We start from the raw sequence: 21,796 nt of genomic DNA, 5'->3' as shown, positions 1-21,796 counted from the left end.
TTCTGGAAATCCTTGCCTTGAAGCGAAGAAAGTTTCAAGCCCTTCTAAGCAATGACTATTTCTATCTAAGTCACTGGAGGAAGGTGCCAGCTGAGGGCACCTGGCACAGTGAACGCAGAAGGTTGAGCACAGGGAGTTGATATAGATGCCGCCAATGCTGTCCCCGAAGAAGGTGGAGCCAAGTGCTGTGGTGCCTGTTCCCAGGGCGGTTCCTGAACTGGGTGTGTGGGAGAGTGCCACACCTGATGTAGGAGCCCTGCATCCAGCAAAACGTTCTCAAAGGTTTATCTTGTGCTAGGCATTCTTCTGGGTGCTAAGGAGCTAACTTTGACTTTAAAATTCCCTTAGGCTGAGAGGCAGATTCCCCTTGCAGCCGCTTTCTCAGCAGGAAATGCAATAGGACCGTGGATCTCAAAGATGTGCCTTTCAAATCCGCAGCTCTGGGGGGCCTGGGCAACCCTCTCCCCTTACTTCCGCCCCTAATTTGAGGGGGGGAGGGGTCTGTGGAGTGGCAGCCTACGACTGAATGATGATGATTCTTGCATTTTCCAAGGGGCAATTGAAAGTAGCAGTTTTTAAAGTGATCTCCAGGCTATTTCCTTCTGATTGGTTTATTAACTACCCTTTCGTGCTAACATTTAGGAATATGCAGTCAGAAGAAAAAGCAGACAGAACATGGGGCCAACAGGCCAGTGGGGTCCAACTGTGTCAATAGCATTTTTGCAATAGTGTTTCAAGCACCTTACCTCATAACTCAGTACACCCAGATGTCAACATACCAAGGCTTTCTCCACATCTGTGTGTTATGCTGCACTGTTTCCTAACACCAAATGGAAGCTGATTACTGAATTTGCCATAAAACCTCTGGCTGCAGGGTGGTGGCCTCCCTCCCCACAATTTCCTTTGCATTGTTTAGTGAGTTCTAGCCTCAGGTCACTACTGTCTAACTCCTCTCAGGCCAGGCCTGTGGCCACAGGTCACTCCTAGGAGGGCCTAAGCATCCTCAACACACCCAGAGGTGGGGCCTCTGCTAGCTCTCCCCAGGCAGTGATGCTGTCTGAGGTTGTTGTCCTCAGTTGGTCTGCATTGTCTTCTCACATTGTTGCTGGAATCTTTAAATGGCACAGCCCTGAGTGGCTCCCACAGGTCCAGCAGGGTGGGAACTCACTCAAATCCAGTTGCTTGGATACTGCTGCTGACTCCTCCTCCTCCTCCATCTCCCTGCACTGCTCTCCCCCTTCCAGCAGGCACCCAGGATGGTCTTAAAGTTCATCACTCTCCACCACACTCCGAGAGGAGCACGAATACACCGCTGTGCTTTCCAGGGAGGAAAAGGCAGAAAAAATGTCAAGTCCTTTACTGGTGAGAGAGCCATAGCGACTGCCACTGGGCCGGATGGACATGGGCGGTGGGATCTGCTGGTGCCATTGAGCTGGAAAAGGGACCGAACAGCATGTTATAATCAAAGGAACTCAAGCTGGCAGGTGCATCAGAGATGTGTGCTGTCCTCAATCCCACACTCAGGAAGATTCAGGGTCAAGGCACCTTAACAGAGATGGCTCTGAATTGTGCTATTAGTGAAAGAGCAGTAAGGCTTTTCTTGCCAAGAAAGTAGGCTGCTGATCTCATCCGCTCCTCATTCTAAAACGTGTGATTCAGTGAGATTGGAGTCCTGTAAGCAGATTAGGATTCCTGCAGGAAGGAGAAGTGGGTGACCTGCTTGGGGTTTACCAGAAGCATGCACAGAAGGTTGCAGACGCCCCAGGGAGGGTGCCTCAGAAGAGAGACAAGAAACCAGAGAGGGTGGACATCCAAAGATGGAGTCAACCCTGGGAGGAGCCCTTACACATCCCCGTCACCTTGCTTGGCTATGTCCGACCCAGCCATCACCATAAGAAGACTGCAAAGTGCCTCAGGCGCAGAGAGCAAGGGGGGATTTGTCAGAGTTTTATGTCCACCCAACACTACCCCACAGGAGGACAGGGGTTAGGCATGACCCTTCGCTGGATCAGTGAACACTTTTCCAAACTCTTGCATGGTGTACCCCTTGTCTCCAACTCAGAAATTGGCGCTCTCATGATTTGGATTTGGGGGAGGGGTTTGCACTAGGTGAGGAACCCCTGGAGCTATGGGCCCTAAAAAGCTGTGCCCCTAGTTAGCATTCTGCTCTTTAAAATCAGTCTTTTGTTGATTTCATAAACTTCTATCAGCTTTTCAGACTCCAAATGCCTCTGAGAAAATCCAGTTTGGGAAGCTACACAACTGAAGACAAAACCTCCGGCTATTTTACTAAAGGGCAGGTGCATTAAGGCCCTGCCTGGACAGCCTGTCGCCCCAGTCCCCCGCCTCATAGCCTTGACTGGAAGCCTTCCTTTGGAGAAGAGAGAACTGAGCCTATTGCCCCCAATACCCAGATAGACAGAAAGTCTGGTGGTGTCCAGGAAACGAATTCTAGCCTAAGTCCTCCATTCCCTCCCCACCCCTGACCTCAATGGAGGAAACAGCGCCTCCTACTGTTGGTGCTGTGGGATCAGACTGGGCCCCAGGAGAGGTGCTGAGCCCAGACTGCCTTGCGAAATGGTTGAGGATTAGGACTCTCTGAGATTCAGTCTTGATGAGACACGTCTCACGGCTTTGTTTTTCCCTTGACGCTCCCAGCTTTCTCACAGGCGAACTTATTTACATGTCCAAGAGTTGGGAAAATAATCAGAAAGTGGACGTATTTCCTCCAACCATTAGTCCTAGGAAAAAGTGCAGCCAATGGCCCCTCCAGGAGGAAGTAGGAAGTAAGACAAGGAAACATCTAGCATGCAGCTCCCAGCAGCAGCGGCTCTAGATGCGACCTTAGTTATTCTGGTTCATCATGTTACACCCAGTATGAATAAGAAACTTACTCATGTAACCTCGTTCTTGTTTTTTCAAGAAGAGGACAAAGAAGAAGTACTCTGCTGGATTAAGAAAAATCTGATCAAATGCCAGTTAATTCAAAATGTGTGTGGGAGAGGAATAAGCACAGAAATACATGAATAGAGATGAATTTCTTAGACTCTTTTGAAAATGAGACTCAAGGTCAAAGAGATGCTACAGAGACCCGGATGTGCTTGCTGTTTGTTTGATAACAATTATGAGGCCAGTTCTGGATTATTAGGGAAGGCTGATGGAGTACAAGAAAACATGTTTGTTGAATGAATAAACGAATAGTGCCAGGAACACTTTGTGGAGTGATCACAGCAGTGGGTGGCCCGGTGTGGCCAAGAGCCAGCCTGAAGGTGCCGGCCGGTCAGACATCCAACTTCATGTAAGCTCTAGCCTGGCTACAATTACTACTAGTAGAAGAAAATCAACCCCATAGCAAGATATAAATGTGTACCTAGGTCCCAGGTGCCATAGACAAGATGACTGTAAAAATTTTATCTGTTGTGTGTTGAAACATAATCCACCCAATTCATTTATAGACACAGACTATAAAAACATCTTTTAAAAAGGATTTTCAAGTTTCCTGTCAGCTAAAGGCATGATGCTTACCATAAATGTCCAACCTGGCAGTGCACGACACGATGCCAGCTTCATTCTTGGCTGACAGCGTGTACCAGCCAGCATCTGACTTTTTGGCTGGCTGAATGAGGAGGCAGACGTACCCTGTTGTGTCCTGGTGCATGCTGGAGAAAGAGAAAGGGCAAATGTGCATTTAGACTGGGAGCAGAAGTGTCCTTGTCATGTTTAAGGTTCAGGGAGCTTCTTAGAGCTCTTCCCCATACAGCAAAGGAAGGGGAACTCAGCTTAAGATAAATAACAGGGCAAGTATGAGGTTGGGAAGGAATCCCTGAAGAGCAGTGGTGAGTCCAATAATGCCCAGAGGAGGGTGACGGTTCCCTGGGCTCCAGCTCCACTATGGGGAGTCCTCAACTGTCATCCAGAGAAACTTCCTCCAAAGCAAGGCTAGACATTTCAGCGGGAACTTTGCTCTGGGGCAGCCTGGGGCTGGACGGGCTGAGGGCAGGGACAGGGTGTCCTCGTGCAGCTTGGGGAGTGTGCGCAGCAGTGAGCATGAGGCCATGAAGGGGCCTGCTCTTGCTGCTTGCGCGCCAACTCTGTTCTTAACCTTGGCTGCCCATGGAGTCCAGGCTGTACCCCAAGGAATCACACCCCAGGCTCAGGCTTGGATGCAAGTAGTTGGACTTTTATAGACACTCTCTGGGCAATCGAAGCATGTATCTGGGGGATACAGAATCATGCGACCATGGCTTCCTGACATCCCTTACTGGTCTGACTTTCTTTCCCACACATAATCCCACACTCCCTTCCTGTAGCTGCCTCCACTTACTGTTAGGACAGAGGTAACAGCAGTAAGTTCCTGAGCTCAGAGGAGGCACACCTGATTCCCTTTCATTGAAAATCATTACTGTATGCCCAAGAACTTAGAAAGTACCAAAAATACATAAACAAGAACAAATAAAGTAAGAACAATTACACTAAGAATGAAAGTAACAAGGTGTTTTTCTCAGGCTAATTCTGATTCATTAATGCATCAGTCTGTTTATTCAATAAATCCTGTTCGACTAGTGCATTGGACACAATACTCAATGCTATTGCTTTAGGTGTCAAGGGGTGCAGAGATTAACGTGACAGAAATTCCTTCTCTGGAAGGAGCCCCAAGTGCAGTGGGGCAGACATAAGTAAAAGTTAAATAAGCAGAAATAAAGGAAGACAGAGCACATGTGTTATGTATGCTAGAACAATGACATAGGAAAGGTGCTTTGGGCACATCCAGGGCAGATTATCCTGGGAAGCCCCCACAGCAAAGAGAAGGCATGGAGATGCAGAGTACTTAGACATGCCACACAAGTCTGGCCAAACTTGCAGAACATATGAAACACTGTCCAGAAACCCACAGTGATTAGGATAGTCCATCACGTACACCAGTCTGCCTCAGACACTAAAATATACTGGCATCTATTCTTTTGAGGCATGCTTTCCAGCAGATTTGCTGCTGTTCAGTCTAAAAGGTTGAGTGACTGTAAGAATAGCCTGTGCAAAGGTGTGACAGTACATTCATGATGGCTGGAGACAGCGCATGTGGGAGACTGCTGGGTGAGAGGTCTGGGAGAAGGTTGGAGAAGAGGCCCCATATTCCACGGTAAAGGGTTGTGGAAATCTTCATTCAGGTGGATCTCTTATTTATGTGGAAAAATATTTAGAATTTATTTGAGGCAGAGCGAGAGCATGAGCAAACACCTCCACTGGCTGGTTCATGCCTGGGCCTGGGCTGAAGCCTAGAAACCAGGAACACAATTAAGGTCATCTGTGTACGTGGCAGGAACCCTGTGATTTGAGCCAGCACCCACTGCCTCCAAGGGTCTGCACTGGCAGAAAGCTGGAGCCACAAGCTAGAGACACTTATCAAAGTCAAGTACTCAACAGGGGATGTGAGCGTGCCAAGCAGTGACTTAATCACCAGACCCGGGCCCGGCGGCGTGGCCTAGCGGCTAAAGTCCTCGCCTTGAAAGCCCCAGGATCCCATATGGGCCCCGGTTCCTATCCCGGCAGCTCCACTTCCCATCCAGCTCCCTGCTTGTGGCCTGGGAAAGCAGTTGAGGACAGCCCAAAGCTTTGGGACCCTGCACCTGCGTGGGAGACCTGGAAGAGGTTCCTGGTCCCAGCATCGGATTGGTGTGTACCGGCCCGTTGCGGCTCACTTGGAGAGTGAAACATCAGATGGAAGATCTTCCTCTCTGTCTCTCCTCCTCTCTGTATATCCGGCTTTCCAATAATAATAATAAAATCTTTAAAAAAAAAAATCACCAGGCCAAATGCCTGCCCTTGCTTTTAAGCCCCTGTGAGACCATTTCATCGCATTTAAAAATTGTGATTATTAATGTATAGCGTGGTAAGGAGGCGAGTTGCATAGTGCTTGAGCCTGGTGTCAGAGACGTGTAGGATCTCACTGTCGTAGCTTAGTGAGGGACAGTGATTCCAGTGGAAATTCACTGTGTGTTCATCATTCGGGCATCCTTTACAGAGTGCTATGGGGTGACAGGCATTATGCTAGGTGCTGAGAGATGTGGTCTCTGCCCTCAGAAGACTCATAGATGAATAGAGGAGAGAGAAATATATATACAGTCATTTGTGTATTCCCAGATGTGTTTTGAAAAACGAACATCTATGACTTTAAAGTATCAGAATGCCCTATTCCTGTGGTTAACACCATGGGCATGCATTTTCACTAATGGCACGGGCAAGATTTGATGTGCAGTGGCAGTGATCTCAGAGTTTGGGGCTCTCTCCATTGCAACCTGCCATTCACTTGCCCTGGCAGTGATGACTAGGCTGAGCCAGCCCCCCAAGTCCAGAGGCTGAGTAACCTCTCCAGCCCTGGAGCTCAGCCTGCACATGAAATATGCTTCCGCCCAGTGAAACCTTATTTAAAATCTTACCCCCTTGGTTTAAGAAGGACACAGGGACAGTTTACCTGGCATAATACACCTGCCTACTGATTTAGACCGAAGGGCTAACTCACTGAAGTTTCCCCAGAGGAAAATCTTCGTTGCCGAAATCCTGTAAAAGCTAACGGCTGTGACATCCTCTGGTACAAACATGGTTTACTGTGAAGTCCTGCTCAGAACAGTTGGGTACAGAAGTTGCCTCTGCTTGCTTGCCCTCTTGTGGTATAAAATCAAAATGACAAGGAAATGAGGTTGATGAGGGAAAAATCAAGCAAGGTAACCCATTTTAAGAAACTGTGTCCTTGAACATAAAGAATAATGGTGATGATGATGATGATTTACTGGTAGATGGAAAAGGAGCAAAACTGATTTAATGTTCTGTTTTAGCTTTCTGTTTCAAAGAGCTACCTGGTGCTAAGATGACAGGGAATTTATGAAGACCTTCGTGTATTATGTTTCTTCTGTGTATTTTTTAACTTTAAAATGAATGTTTTAGAAGTTGGTATTTATACGAGCAGGCCAGACGCTGCTTGGGATGTGTACGGCTGTATCTCACTGTCTGAGTTCAAGTCCCAGCTCTGCTCTGACTCCTGCTTCCTGTTCAAGTGCACCCCAGGAAGCAGCAGGTGGAGTATTGGGTCCTGCCACCCAGAAGACCCAGACTGAATTCCTGGCTGTTGGTTTCATCCTGGCCCAGCCAGTGAGGGTATCTGGGGAGTAAGTTAGCATAGGACAGATCTCTCTTTATCTCAGTCTTTCCACCTTTCTTTCTTTCTTTTTTTTTTTTTTTTTTAAAGATTTATTATTATTGGAAAGCCAGATATACAGAGAGGAGGAGAGACAGAGAGGAAGATCTTCCATCCGATGTTTCACTCCCCAAGTGAGCCGCAACGGGCCGGTACGCGCCAATCCGATGCCGGGACCAGGAACCTCTTCCAGGTCTACCACGCGGGTGCAGGCAATGCATTGGGCCGTCCTCCACTGCTCTCCCAGGCCACAAGCAGGGAGCTGGATGGGAAGTGGAGCTGCCGGGATAGGAACCGGAGTCCATATGGGATCCCATTGCGTTCAAGGCGAGGACTTTAGCCGCTAGGCCACACCGCCGGGTCCCTTTTCCCACCTTTCAAATGAATAAATAAAAATGTAAGATACAGTTTTAGGAGTGGTAATTTAGCCTGGTAATTAAGATGCTGGTTGAGATGCCCAGGTCCCTTATTGGAGTTCCTAGGATTGGCACCTGGTTCAGCTTTTGAGTCCACCTTCTTCTAATGCAGATCCCACGAGGCAGTGGTGTTAGCATAATCGGCTGGGTTTCTACCAATCATGTGGGGAACTCGGACTGAATTCCTGGCTCCCAGCTTCATCCTGGCACCATTCCATGGTTACAGGCATTTGGGGAATGGATCAGGGGCTCTTAGTTTCAAAATTTTTAAAATTCCTTTTTTCCTTTTTAAAAAAATTTCTATTCATTTCAAAGGCAGAGCTACGGAAGGTGGGAGAGGCAGAGATAAAGCTTGATTTTCCGTTTACTGTTTTAACCCCTGCAGATAGCCACAATGGCCAGGGCTGGGCCAGGCCCATGCTAGGGGCCAGGAGTCCATGAGCAGACAGGGGCCTGGGGACTGAGGCCACCCTCCACTGACTTTATCAGGCGCATTAGCAGGGAGCTTGGATCGGGAATGGAGCAGTCAGGACACCGACAGGCACCCAGAAGGTGGCCACCGTGCTGGTTCCCAAAATTGTCTTTAAAAATTGCAGTAAGAAAAAAAAATTTAAAACCAGAGACACCAAAAGGAATGCATTCTTGATGTGCGCAGAAATACAGATAAGAGGCAAAGACACTGCTGGGGGAAGCAGGCTCACTCAGTAGGCACTAGGCTTCACTGGGTGGCCAGGGCAGCGTCGTGCCAGCTTGGTGGCCGCCATACCTGACCCTCTCCCTGGTGAAAGGGATGGTCTCGTTGTCTTTCTTCCAGTAGAACACGGGTGGAGGCATGCCGATCACGCGGCACTCCAGTCGCACCGGGTGGCCTTCGGGAACCCCGCAGTTCTGCAGCTTCTCTAGAATCACAGGTGCTTTCTTGACCTCTTTGGCTGAAGGAGGAGAAGGCCATGCTGGTCTGAGTCCTTGGTGCTGGGAGCTTCAAGCCCTGTTCTGTCCCCAGTTCCTCCCAGCTCCGCACAGCGCCCACCCCACCTGCTCCTCGGGGCGCTTTTCCTGCCGCTTGGGAATGCTCGCTGCCTGGGAAAAGACCCGGTGCGCAGTTACCAGACGCACAGAGTTCTCAGTGCCTCCGGCCGTGAGGAGCTGCGGCTGCATCGGAACGTTGGCCAAGTCTTTTACGGCTCAATAGTAAATGTTGGCCAACAATATCCTGTATTGTCTAAAAGAGATCCATTTTTGGAGCGTGGTGGAGAAGCTTGTCTTTTAGAAGACTTTAATATTCCCCAACTTTTATTTTGAAAAAAATCTCACCCCTGCAGAATCCTCTATTTTTTAAGTCCCCACAAAATGACACTTCCTCAAGAATCTAGCTGGGATGACTGGCTACTATTTATCACACGTGTCAACCGGACCAAGGACCATGGTACAGTTTTAGATGACCACTTTGTAGAATGCTTATCTGCCGGCACTCAAAACCTTACCTACTACAGTGAGCTCCAAGCTAAAGGAGTTTTGCCCAGTTTTGTTGGTAGCAACACACGTGTAGGTGCCCGCATCGCGTCGGGTGAGCGGGTCGATGAGCAGAGAGTGGACTCCTGTCTCCCTGACCAGCATCTTGTGGGAGGCGTCTGGTAGCACAGGTTGGCCATTGAGCAGCCAGGTCAGCTCCGGGGGCGGTAAGCCGCTCACCTAATAAACAAGGCGACAGCTGAGGCAAATGACAGACCCATGACAGGCAGATTTGTTTGGTGGCTGAATTCTTCATCCGGTATTGGCACCAAAAGATGTAGGGAGAGAAAACATGGGCTGATGGGGGAGCCCTTTCCACGGGGGATGGGTAGAAGAGGAGCCTAAGCCCAAAGTTAGGTTCATTTAAAGGACAGGCTGTTTTGACCCCAATTCAAGTCATGAATAATGCATGGGGTTATGTTCTAAATCAGAATACATAAACATTTGAGGAGTTTATAGCTAAAAGGCAGCAGCGTCAGTTTCACAGCCATGCCACTTGCACATCTAATAAGTAAAAAGTAGATAAGAGACAGGTCAAACAAACATTATCCCATGCTCCCAAACCATGCTACATGTCACAATCACAAGGGGAGTGTTTCAAAATCCCATTGCCCACCCCTGTTATGAAGTCAGAATCCCTGGGGCTGGACTAAGTAATTTTTTAGGGTTTAGTGAGATGGAAATAACAATCAACAAGAAGACTGATTAAGCAGCTCACGGGAGAGCAGGCACCACAACCAGCAGGAGACTGCTGGAATGCTCCGCTTCAAGCCCTCACTGGTTAGCGACTAACTCTTCCATAGCGTCCTGCATCTTTGGGGCACAAGGAGTGACAAACTTGTCTAGTGAGAGCCATCTACATGGCTCTACAGAAGCCCTGTTTCTGGTTGAAAACTTGGGAGGAGAATTCTACAGGTGACAGAGGCTGCTTAACATGAGAAAACATCCTCTGCCCTGGTCAGCTGCCTTGTGGCCATCCTTCCGGGGCTGCCCTTCATAGCCATTCCCATTAAGGATGTGAAAATCATGCCAAGGCTTCCTAGTAATAGGGATACTCCCTGGAGTATCCATATGGAGAATGCATGAATTGTATCACTTCTTCGGTTGTTGTCTGAAAATGCAGGGCTAACTGTATATAATACCAATGCCATATATTTAAAAAAATAAAGATGCAAAAGTTTCCCAAAATAACCATTTTGAAAACAGCTGTGAGAAAACTAGTCTCTTTCCCTTCTCCAGTCTGAACAACACACACACACACACACTCACACACACACACACACCAAAGGCAAATAAATATAGATGCCAATATGAATTAAGAGTGGATCTGCAACCGAGGAAGTGTGCCACGGTCTACCTTACAGTCCAGCCGACAGAGGCGCCCCTCGTGAGCGACCATGTCTCCAGGAGCCTGCAGGAAATGTGGTCGGAAAAAGCGTTCTTGCAGAGGCTCCTTGTCTCTTTCTTGCAGTCGGGACCTTCCCCTATAACAGCAAATGTTTCAGGCAATAAGCATGTAAACCCATTTACAAACTTAAGACAGCAGGTATTTAGGTGTGGCTAGAGAGCCTGAAGAACAGACTTTTTTCTTTTAATAGGGGAAATTGATTGCTAGACCTTAAAAAACAATCGTATGTAATAAATAATGATGTGGAACTGCTGTAAAAAAGAAAAAAGCAGGCTGGTAAGCATCTCATACATGATAAGAAGATCTTGTGAGATCTGTCATCAAATAAACAGGCTTTAGTGTCTTTTTCTCTGAAGTCATTTTGGGCTGAGTGGCTCAACTCGTCTCACTGTGGGTTTGACCAGTTCAAAAGTCACCAACATAAACAAATCAGGATTCAATTTGAGCCTCAAATGACAGAAGATAAATCCTGCTTATTACTCAGAACAAGGCAGCTACAAGTTTCTGTGTCCTTGAGTGATAGCATTTAGCCTGGCTTATGAATTACGGCAGATCATTACAGGTAGTCATGAACTTGAACCACATAAGACTAACCAACAGGAACAGCTCTTTTTTTTTTTTTTTTTTTTTTGTGGGAAGGGAAGGGGAAGGAGGAAGAAAAAGAGGAAGGGTTAGGTAGAGAAGTAGGTGTAGTTGCAACAGTGGTGAAATGCTGTATCTGAAACATGGGTTGCTATTTTTGTTCCTTTGGTAAGTCACATTTAATTTATCTGTGTCAGCAACCATGGAATGCTTTGCTAAGACTCTGTGGCACCAGAAGACTTGGGGGAGAAAAGCCAAGATCTTTTCTTCAAGTGGTGAGTAAGATCAGAGCGGAAAACAAAACAAAACAAAAAAAACCAAACCCTCCCCACCCCCCAAAAAATCCCCAAACTGTTAAACTGGATACAGCAACAAAAAATTCAATTCATGTACATATAATCATTAGGGTTCTATGTTTTGAAAAAAAAAAGATAGTAATTTAATTTAAAGGATCCGCATTTCCTAGTATGTGCACAGGTGCTACGGACAACGGCCATGTAAAGTGTGCAGGGGCCAGTTCTACTCAAGCTCCAGCACACTTAGGAATTTAATAAAAATGTAGATTTCGGGCTCAGTAGCTCTGAGGTGGGGCCTGGGATTCTGCATTTCCACTAAGCTCCCGTGTGATGCTAATGCTGCAGGAGGAGGCCCACCTATAAGGAACAGGTTGTGGATCTAACCCGTACAGTTTAGGTTAGGAAACATTCCAAGATGCCCAGGGGATACCTGAAACTTGAGAGCGTACAGAACCCTACTTATGCTGTTATTCTTTCAGTCCCTCCACATCTATGATAAGGTTGAAAGTATAATCTAGGCACAGTAAGAGACTAATGGCAATGAAGTACAAAGGCACTGGAAACGTTCATGGAAAATGGAATTAAACATTCAGCTTGTTTTGGTGCAAAATACTTGAAATCCAGCAAAAGGTTTTTTTTTTCATATAACGTGGTTTGTGTGTGTGTGTGTGTGTGTGTGTGTGTGTGTGAATGTAATGAATATTGTGTATAGAGAATTATAACAATATACAGTTGTCCTTGGCTCTTGAGGAGATTGGTTCTGGAAACATCCCTTCTCCCAGTGGACATCAAAATCCCTAGACTGTTCAACTCCTTTTCATAAGATGGTGAGGATATAACCTATGTGCATCTTCTAGTACACTTTAAGTCATCTCTAGATTGCATACATTTCCTATACATCATTGTACCATGTGGACCCAGGGTCTTGTGTAAGTTAGTTGTTTGCCTGGATTTTTCTGGGAAAATATATTTTTGAATGTGTTTGTTCTGTGGTTGAATCCCAAGATGTGGGGCCCAGGGCTGTGGAGAGCCAGCTGTACTTCGATGCTCACTGTGGGAGTGGGAGCTCGGGAAGTTACTCAGAGAAGGGGCATCTTCCTGTCTTTACCTGTGTGACTGACCCACTGGGGTTAGGCGGCTGCGAAGGGGCAAACTCTGGACCATCAAGTGGCCGGAGCAGCTGATTCGCCCCTGAGAAAAGAAAAATAAACAAGAGTAAAATAAGAAGAAACCCACATATTTTTTCACTCCACGTAAAATTTTCTGGAGCAGAACAACATGAAACTTTTGCCTAACTATTATGAGTTTTTCCTTGGAAGACAGGAATGAAAACAACACAGCTTCTGAATATTTCTTATGACTTCACTGCTAATATTCTGGGGGAAGAGATTTTTTTTTCAACCTGGGACATGAACAGAGCACAGTGTAAAATAATTGAATGCTGGATCATTCCCCAAATGGCCACAATGGCCAGACCTGAGTCAATTTGCAGCCAGGAGCTAGGAGCTTTCTCTGGGTCTCCCATGGATGTAAGATCTCAAGGCTTTTGGCTATGCTTCACTGCTTTCCCAGACAACAAGCAGGAAGCTGGAAGCGAAGTGGAACAGCTGGGACATGAACCAGTATCCATATGGGATTCCAACACATACAAGATGAAGGTTAGCCATTGAGCTATCACATCAGGCCCAACAGATTTTTTTCAAAACTAATATTCCAATAGGAACAGTGGGTGATAGCTAAAAAGGATAGTTTTGTAATCCTATTTGAATAGTAATTGAAGATATTTTCTCTGCTATATATATATATATATATATATATATATATTTTTTTTTTTTTTTTTAAGTTTTATTTGCTCAAAAAGAATGACAGGAGAGAGACAGAACTTCTGTGTACTCATTCAGTCTCCCAAATGCCCACAGACTCTAGGACTGGAACAGGCAAAAGCCAGGAGCCACGACCTCCATTCGGGTCTCTCACATCAGTGGCAGGAATCCAAGTACTTGGGGCTGTTATCTGCTGATCCTCCCGGAATCAGAAGCAGAGCAACCAGGACTCATACCAGGCACTCTCAGCAGAGATGTGGGTGTCCCACCCAACTGCTCCACAGCACCTACCACTTTTAGGAGAATTTTAAGACTTGATATCATTTGAAAAAGAAAAGAGAAAGATTTGGGCTTCCAATTTTAACAAAAATTTATTTTATTTTATTTTATTTTATTTTTAATAAGATTTTATTATTATTAGAAAGCCGGATATACAGAGAGGAGAGACAGAGAGGAAGATCTTCCATCCGATGTTTCACTCCCCAAGTGAGCCGCAACGGGCCAGTACGCGCCGATCCGAAGCTGGGACCAGGAACCTCTTCCAGGTCTCCCACGCGGGTGCAGGGTCCCAAGGCCTTGGGCCGTCCTCGACTGCTTCCCAGGCCACAGGCAGGGAGCTGGATGGGAAGTGGAGCTGCCGGGATTAGAACCGGCGCCCACATGGGATCCCGGGGCTTCCAAGGCGAGGACTTTAGCCGCTAGGCTACGCCGCCGGTCCAACAAAAATATATTTTAAAAAGTTAAAAAACTAAGACTTCAGGGAAATTCACAGACCTTTACAAAGTAATCTGCCTATTCCCTAAAATACAAAAACAGATCATTCATTGCTGAAATGATTGATAGATTGGCTTGATGACTCTGCAAGAGAGTCAGTTAATAAAAGATTTGGCCCAGGAGGTCTGAAAAGTATATACAAAGTGAGGAGAGTACCGCTGTCCTTTGACAAAGTCAAGTGGTGAGGGACTCATCGGTATCTATTATCAGCGTGACACTGTGCTCTGGGTTACACAGATAACCTCAGCAATCCTTAGCAAGTCGCTTTTCTCACGGCCCCCTGCCCAATGATTCAATTGCTTCTTCCCCCGAGTGCAGCACGGCATGGCATGGATCCCTGGGGTCTCACCTGGGGGTTGGCTGCCATGATGGTATAGTTGCCGTCATCATCATTGGTAGTGGATTCAATGTGTAGAGAACATGTCCCGTCTGCTTCTCTCCTCATTTTGCAGTGCTCATTCCTTTTAGAAATCTGCTTCCCATCTTTGAACCAGTATACCTGAAATGGAAGAGTATCAAAGAGAATGCGCACTATTTCATAGGAAACTAGGGAGAAGGGTGAGGTAAGGGTCAATTGCCATCTCTATGATGAGTGACATCTCCTGTTAAGCACTTGGAAAAAAGTTTCATATTCAAAGTGAATAATATGCGCCTTCACTTTTACCTATATGATATTTGAGTAAAGTGTAACTGAGAATTAGGACAAAACTTTTGACTACTTTTCATTGAACTGCATGATTAAGTTAAAAAGATACTCTAAGGACCTGATGTATCTTCAGAAGCAAATAATCAAAACCAGGACCATGGAGTACTCGCGACCCTAAACCATTATTCTATTCACAAGCTCAAGTCTCTTGATATTGCAAGTATCGGCACCTTGCTTGATTTAGGATAGTAGAATAAGGCTAGCGTTCACTTACTAAACTCCTTTTAGTTTTCCAAAGATTTATTTATTTATTTGAAAGTCTGACTATAGAGGGAGTTGGAGACAGAGATCTTTCATTCACGGGTTCTCTCCCCAGATGACTACAATATCCAGGGTGGAGCCAGGTCAAAGCCAGGATTCAGGAGTTTCTACTGAGTCTCGCACATGAGTACACAGCCTCAGGTACTTGGCTTATCTTCCTCTGCCTATCCTAGGCCACTAGCAGGGAGCTGGATTGCAAGTGGAACAGCTGGGCCTGGCGCGATGGCTCAGTGGCTAAATCCTTGCCTTGTGCTTCCTGGATCCCATGTAAGAGCCGGTTCATGTCCTGGCTGATTCACTTCCCATCCAGCTCCCTGCTTGTGGCCTGGGACAACAATAGAGGATGACCCAAACCTTGAGACCCCACACCTGAGCGAGAGACCTGGAAAAAGCTCCTGGCTCCTGGCTTTGAGTCAGCTTAGCTCCTACCGTTGCAGGCATGGCTTTGAGTCAGTTTAGCTCCTGCTGTTGCAGGCACTTGGGAAGTAAGCCAGCAGACAGAAGATATTTTTCTGTTTCTCCTTCTCTCTGTAAATCTGACTTTCCAATAAAAGCAAATAACGTGTATGTATAAATGAAGTGAAGCAGCCAGGACATGAACCAGCACCCATAAGGATGTTGGCATTGCAAGTGATGACTTTACCCATTAATGCTACAATGCTAACCCTGCTAAACTTCTCATTTGGCAAAACTTTAAATAAGCATGTATATTTTTTCATGTTATGTTCCGTATGCATCAAGGAGACCTCTCAAAGACAGGAGATAAAGCACCGGTTGCAGCTGCTCTTCTTAACTTTAATCGGTTACCTAATCACACAGGATAACACCACGCTAATGTTGGTGAAAGTAGAGTACAGAGATTTCCTACCACAACCTCACAGGGTGTAAATCCTTCTTTTCAGTCAACTGCCAAAAAATCTGGTGACTCATAAGATTTTCAGCAGCCAATGATAACGATATGACATTTTTGGCATTTACCAACCTAACAGTAATGATATAAATATAGTTATGCTCTGTACAACAACAGGCACCCTGTGGATATCCAGTAGATATTAAATAGCAAGAAAAATATCAATTTGGTGAGTCTGATGGCTAAGAGAATCAATAATTCAATACCATGGCTGAGAAATTTTTTTAAACCTCTACTAGAGTTCTTATTGACCCATAGCCTGATTTGTGTTTGGCCTGACTAGTGAATGACTCTATTTTTGATGGTCTCAATTTAGTATTAGTATTGATTTTTGTTATTGTTTTTCATTCCTTCTATGACTACTTCACTAGCACTGAAAGCTTTCTTGAAGGCAGTGTCTATAGTTCTAGACTATTGATTGGCAAACTGGCAGGTCATCTTCCCCTACCTTTGGAACAGGTATTCCAACAATTTTGCAGGTGAATGTGACCGGTGAACCTTCTGTGACTCGGAAGTGCTTGAGTCTTTTGTCAAAGATGGGGGCAATACACTTGCCCTTGGGGATCTCATCATGTTGGATTTCATCATCTGATTCATCCACAGGAGTGCGTTCCAAACGAAACTCTATTTCATTCATCAGCCTCTGCTCAAAGCTTGAAATTTTGTACTCCTATAAAAATGACAATGTTTCAATGTCAGTTTCTAGGATGATGGATAGGGTGTTCATTGGCATAATTGAGGTATGACTTTTTAAAATTCAAATGTTTGTTTTAGATCAAATGTTTGTTTCTGACAAGGAAGCAGTAAGGAAATGCCTGTGTATCTACTGTAATGTCAAATCTCTTAATGAACCTTGGTCCCTCACTATGAACTTGGAGCATCAATAGAATTCTGTAGAGAATGGAAAGAAGATGGAATATGATTTCCATGATGACAACCAGTACTCCAAAAAATAGTACTGTCTCAAAAGTATTCTGAACTTTCTATAAGACATTCTTATCTGTACATTTGAGGAAAACCCATCTTGGATAAATCTTAATTCTTCCCACACCTGTCTTCAATGCATCTCTTGTTGTCCCCCCCCCAACACACACACAAAAGATTTGAAATTAATTTTCTGTTGTTACAGGACCATTTTCTGGTCACTTGTTCTCTTGCTGACCTACCAAATTAAGCTTCGTTGACATTGTTCCACTGAGATTGCTACTGCCAGTGTCTCCAGATCTGCCAACTCGAGTCATCCCTAATTGGTTCTTAGGTTACTTGACCTCTCTAGCATCAACACAGACAACTACCTTTCCCTTCCATTGTCTTCATGACCTACTACCATGCTGATTTCCTGCTTTTCTAGCTGCACTGTACCAGTCTTCTTTTTGGCTCAGCCTTAGTTCAGTCTCCCAGCTTCAGTCATTTTCTTTGTTAAAGATTTCCAAATCCAAGTCTCCACTCCTACTCCCTCTCTAGAAGTCCAGAGTTAGTCACCTAGTGATCTATTCTTTGTTAGGGCACCCTGTGAACATCTCAAGTTTAGCATGATCCAAATAGCCCACATTGCATTTCAGTCTTCCGGAGATGCACCGCATCTGCTCTTCATATCTATTCATTCATATCTTATTGTACAAAAGTACAGGTTGGAAACTTTGAAAGCTTGGTTGTCACCATGAGCAGTACTGATGTATCACTTAGCCAAATGGATGCATAGTGGTGCCCTCTCCTGAGATGAAGGAAGAGCGGATTGGAAGCATCTCTGGGAGACTGAAATCCAATGTGGGCTGTTTGGGTCATGCTAAAATTGATATATAAATCTGACCTGTATGGAAATCAGACCAGTGATAAATGACCAATCCTGTCCAGATTTACAAACTGCAGAGACGTTCAGTTCCTCAGTGAAAGAAATGGAGGAGCTCAACAAAATTAGAATTTGCCGCTTGAAATTATAGCGCTGTTTTTCCCTTTGAAGATAATCTTCTTAAATGCTGAGATTTTGACAACTTGAAGCATCTGATTTCTGTGACACATATGCACAGCCTGTCTTCACATTGACTGCGTGAGAACCACAATGTAATGATAGATTTAGTAGACAAAAAGATTAACAGAGATACGGGATATTTCCTTTTTCTACTTATCTAAGAATTACTTATTGCCTTTTGTAGGAATAACCAGTCCTCATTGCCCTCTTGTCCCTGTTGCTACTGTGTACTAAATACTGTGATGGGCACAGGGGATACAAAGACAGATTCTCCCTTTGAAGAGATAGCATAAAACCCAAATTTAGTCTTTAAGAATAGTTGGTTCCTAAAAGATATACAGATTTACTTTCTACATAGGTTTTCAGTTAAGGCTAGAGTTTTGTTGCATTTCAGTGTGTTAAGTTTTTGTTCTTTTTAGCAGCTGATTAAAATGGATTACTATCTTTTCATCTAGTTTCCATAATTAAGTATAATTAGACTCTCTATGGACAAGGGAGATATTTTCCACAGCTGTGCAACAAATCCCAATTTTTCTATTTGGTTAAAAGTTTCATTATTCTACCTAAAGCTAATGTACATCTCATAGTTGTGCGTTAATTTAGCAAACATTCACTGAGCATGAATTCTGGGTCAGGCATAACAGAGATGCAGCAAAAAATAAGACATCACACGCACCCTACACTCCCAGGCCTCAAGCATTCATGGTCGTGGCATCCTCTGTGGGGCAATCGGAGCGGCCACAGGATACTTCACTGTCCCAGCACCTGGGGTCCTGCAGTGCCCAAGGTGGGTGACAAATGGCCTTATGAGGTGCAACACAAGGCCACTGTGGAATTCTTATTGGAAAAGGAATGGATGGCATGCTATTTGCTTACAAAAGCAGGTTGTCATAAAGAGTTCACAATGAAAGGGAAAAAAAAACCTCCTAAGATTTAAATAGAAGAAATGACTGAACAGCTTAGGGAAGAAGGTGATTAGAGGGACAAACAAAAGAGCAAGAATCAGCTACTATTTTTTTTCCTGTCACAGAGGGCAGTATCTGTGAACTGCAGGCAGTTTTAAAGTAGCATTAAGAAAAAAAGCAGGGGGCCCGGCGGCGTGGCCTAGCGGCTAAAGTCCTCGCCTTGAAAGCCCCGGGATCCCATGTGGGCGCCGGTTCTAATCCCGGCAGCTCCACTTCCCATCCAGCTCCCTGCTTGTGGCCTGGGATGGCAGTTGAGGACGGCCCAAAGCTTTGGGACACTGCACCCGCGTGGGAGACCCGGAAGAGGTTCCTGGTTCCCGGCATCGGATCGGCGCGTACCGGCCCGTTGCGGCTCACTTGGGGAGTGAAACATCGGATGGAAGATCTTCCTCTCTGTCTCTCCTCCTCTCTGTATATCCGGCTTTCCAATAACAATAAAATCTTTAAAAAAAAAAAAAAAGAAAAAAAGCAGGGATGAGGGAAGCAAAATAAAGGGATAGGAAAGTTTCTAGAGAAATGAGGTTAAAAGTCAGATTAGTAAAATGTATTCTTGCACTAAAAGAAAAATCACTTGGGACAGTTGTATGGTGCAGTGGTTAAGTAGTTGCTTGAGACACCTATATCCTATATTGGAGAGCCTGGGTTTGAATCCTGGTTCCACTTCTGATTTAGATTACTGTCAATGCAGACCCTGCATTAAAGTGGATGCAGTTCAGGTACTTGGATCATTGCCACCTGTATGGATCTGCATTGAGTTCAAAGCTCCTGGCTTGGTTCTGGCCTAGCCTCATTATGGATGTTTGGGAAGTGAAGCAGTGGTCAGAAGACCTTTCTCCCTCTTTCTGACTCTCTAGCTCCCAAATAAATAAAATTCTTAAAAGCCACTTGATTTTCAAAGGTTAAAGTGAATGACTCCAATAAGAAAATAGTCTTTTATGGCCGGAATAGCTCAGTTGAGAGAGCCTAAGTTAGACTGAAGAAAATAGTCTTTTGTTTTTATGATGGGCACTCAGGCTTTCCTCTTCCTCCTTCAGGGCAAACACTAAAAAGCCAGGATGTGCAACAGGTTGAGCCATGTGATGTTGCCTAATGACTAATTCACACGATTTAGTACATTATAAAGACTCAGAAGGACTGGTGATCAGATCTCTGGGCCCATGAGAGTGAAGAATGTCACATGAAGGACAGTTTAGAACCTCAAGATTCTTTCAAGTCAAGATCATCTTGAGTGTCAGATATTGAAATATCTTAGTGATGTGGTACTTGACCAAACTGAGCTAAGTATAGGTACAATGGCTTCTGGACTAATCTCACTCCTTTTTAACGCAGTACTTTCTTCTTTATCTGGGATTTCACTTTCTACAATTCTGCTTCTCTTGGTCAACTGAGGTCTGAAAATATTAAAATGGAAAATTCCAGAAATAAACAGTGAAAATAACTTATCACATATAATCATACTTATATTGTCTACACATAAGACAATTTAACATATTTGTTCAGTTTTATTATTAACTACTGTTAACCTCTGCATGTGTCTGATTTACATATTGAGTTTTATCATATGCAGTTTTATGCATGCATAAGACAAATTGTTTGGCACTATCTGAGATTTTAGGCATCCTGCAGGTGAGGGAGAACTATTACATATTCTATTCTGGATCAACTGGTAAACAAGAAAGCTGAGTTAACTTCTAGAATAATCCAGCTGGACAATGGATGGGTTCTTCAGAACTCTTATTCTGTGCTCCTCCAGCTAAACCGTAGCATCACTCTCACTGAGGTCAAATGACCTGAATATCTATAGACTGAGCTCAACAAAGTTCTGTTGCTTATCAAAAACTTCAACAAGCAGTCTGAATCCCACGAACTTACCTGTTGGTTTGTTCTGATGTCACCAAAACTCACTTTCTTCCCCAAGTCGAGCATCACTGCATTCTTAGTTTCACGAATGTAATCGTCAGTCACTGGTTGAGAGGACCTGGTGGTTTTCTTCATCAGTCCTTGCGATGGCCTGCAAAATAAATCCATACCTGACATATCCATGATACACCCTGCTCAGCAGGCAAAGGCCCCGAAGTCATGGTGGTTGAAGTGACAACTGGCAGTTGCCTAGGAATCCTCTAATAGAGAACCCCCTCCCGGACCAAGCTGTTCTCTGCAAGTGCAGCCTCTTAACACTTACGTGGACGGTGCGCTTTTAGGCAGTCCCATGGCATTGGTGGGCGGGGTGGCAGGCAGAGAGGGCAGAACCGAGCTGAGGAAAGCCACTGGGTTCTGAATCCGGCCAGTGGGAGAGACGGGAGTTGGCGACACACAGCGGGGCTGAAACTGGTTTCCACTGGGGATGGAAAATGTGAGCGCTGAGTGCGTCGATTCCGTGGGACCTGCAGCGGGTGGCTCGGTTTGGATGGAAACACTGCTTGGAGATTTGGCTTGCGTGGAGGGCGGAGAGATTAGGAGGCTCTCTTTGCTCACTGTCCTCTGCAGGGTTTGCGGAGTGCTGCTCAAGGTGAGCACAGGTGAGCTGGAAGGAGTTGCCGGGGTGGTAGCCGGGGTGCTGCTTGTGGAGGGGAAGAAATGCTTCGGCCGGGCCAAGTTGAAGGTCTGGGATGATGGAGTCTTCCCTGGCTTGCTGGACATTGTCACCGCTGGGGCAGTAGAGGAGTTCGAAACGCTAACGTGGAAAGGAAACTCCTTGGGGGATGAGGGAGATGGATTTTGCAACTGTTGCTGTTCCAGTAATACTTGGTTGTGAAGCTGTTGTAACTGAATGGAATCACTGCACACGAGACAGAGTGGGGAGAGATGAGAGAAAGTGTTACCACAGGGCTCATCCTTCAGAAACCATGTGCACAGGCTGTTCCAACTTGATGCAGATTAAAAACACACAGGATGGGCCTCTTGTCCAGCAAGTGGACTGATGTATGGGATGCCAGCTTCCCATATCGGGGTGCCCAGGTGTGAGTCCTGAACAGGCTTTCAACC

The 21,796-nt window shown here is 45.4% G+C and overlaps 1 protein-coding gene across 1 annotated transcript in view; it reads right to left on the bottom strand.

Annotated features, from left to right (window-relative positions):
• Positions 1-1,146: 1,146 nt before the first annotated feature.
• Positions 1,147-21,796, bottom strand: part of MYPN (myopalladin) — an 83,975-nt gene continuing 63,325 nt past the window's right edge. Inside the window, exons 11-20 of the mRNA XM_036495919.2 lie at positions 20,994-21,590; positions 20,684-20,822; positions 16,326-16,547; positions 14,350-14,499; positions 12,512-12,594; positions 10,475-10,601; positions 9,090-9,297; positions 8,372-8,537; positions 3,526-3,659; positions 1,147-1,432 (exon numbers count right to left, since the gene is read on the bottom strand). Of these exons, the coding sequence (XP_036351812.2) occupies positions 1,263-1,432; positions 3,526-3,659; positions 8,372-8,537; positions 9,090-9,297; positions 10,475-10,601; positions 12,512-12,594; positions 14,350-14,499; positions 16,326-16,547; positions 20,684-20,822; positions 20,994-21,590 (1,996 nt within the window). The 3' untranslated portion in view covers positions 1,147-1,262. The remainder of the gene's footprint in view (positions 1,433-3,525; positions 3,660-8,371; positions 8,538-9,089; positions 9,298-10,474; positions 10,602-12,511; positions 12,595-14,349; positions 14,500-16,325; positions 16,548-20,683; positions 20,823-20,993; positions 21,591-21,796) is intronic.

Source organism: Ochotona princeps, chromosome 13, assembly GCF_030435755.1.
Source record: "Ochotona princeps isolate mOchPri1 chromosome 13, mOchPri1.hap1, whole genome shotgun sequence".
In the NCBI taxonomy this organism is placed as follows: Eukaryota; Metazoa; Chordata; class Mammalia; order Lagomorpha; family Ochotonidae; genus Ochotona; species Ochotona princeps.
This window is presented reverse-complemented; position numbering and strand designations above follow the sequence as displayed.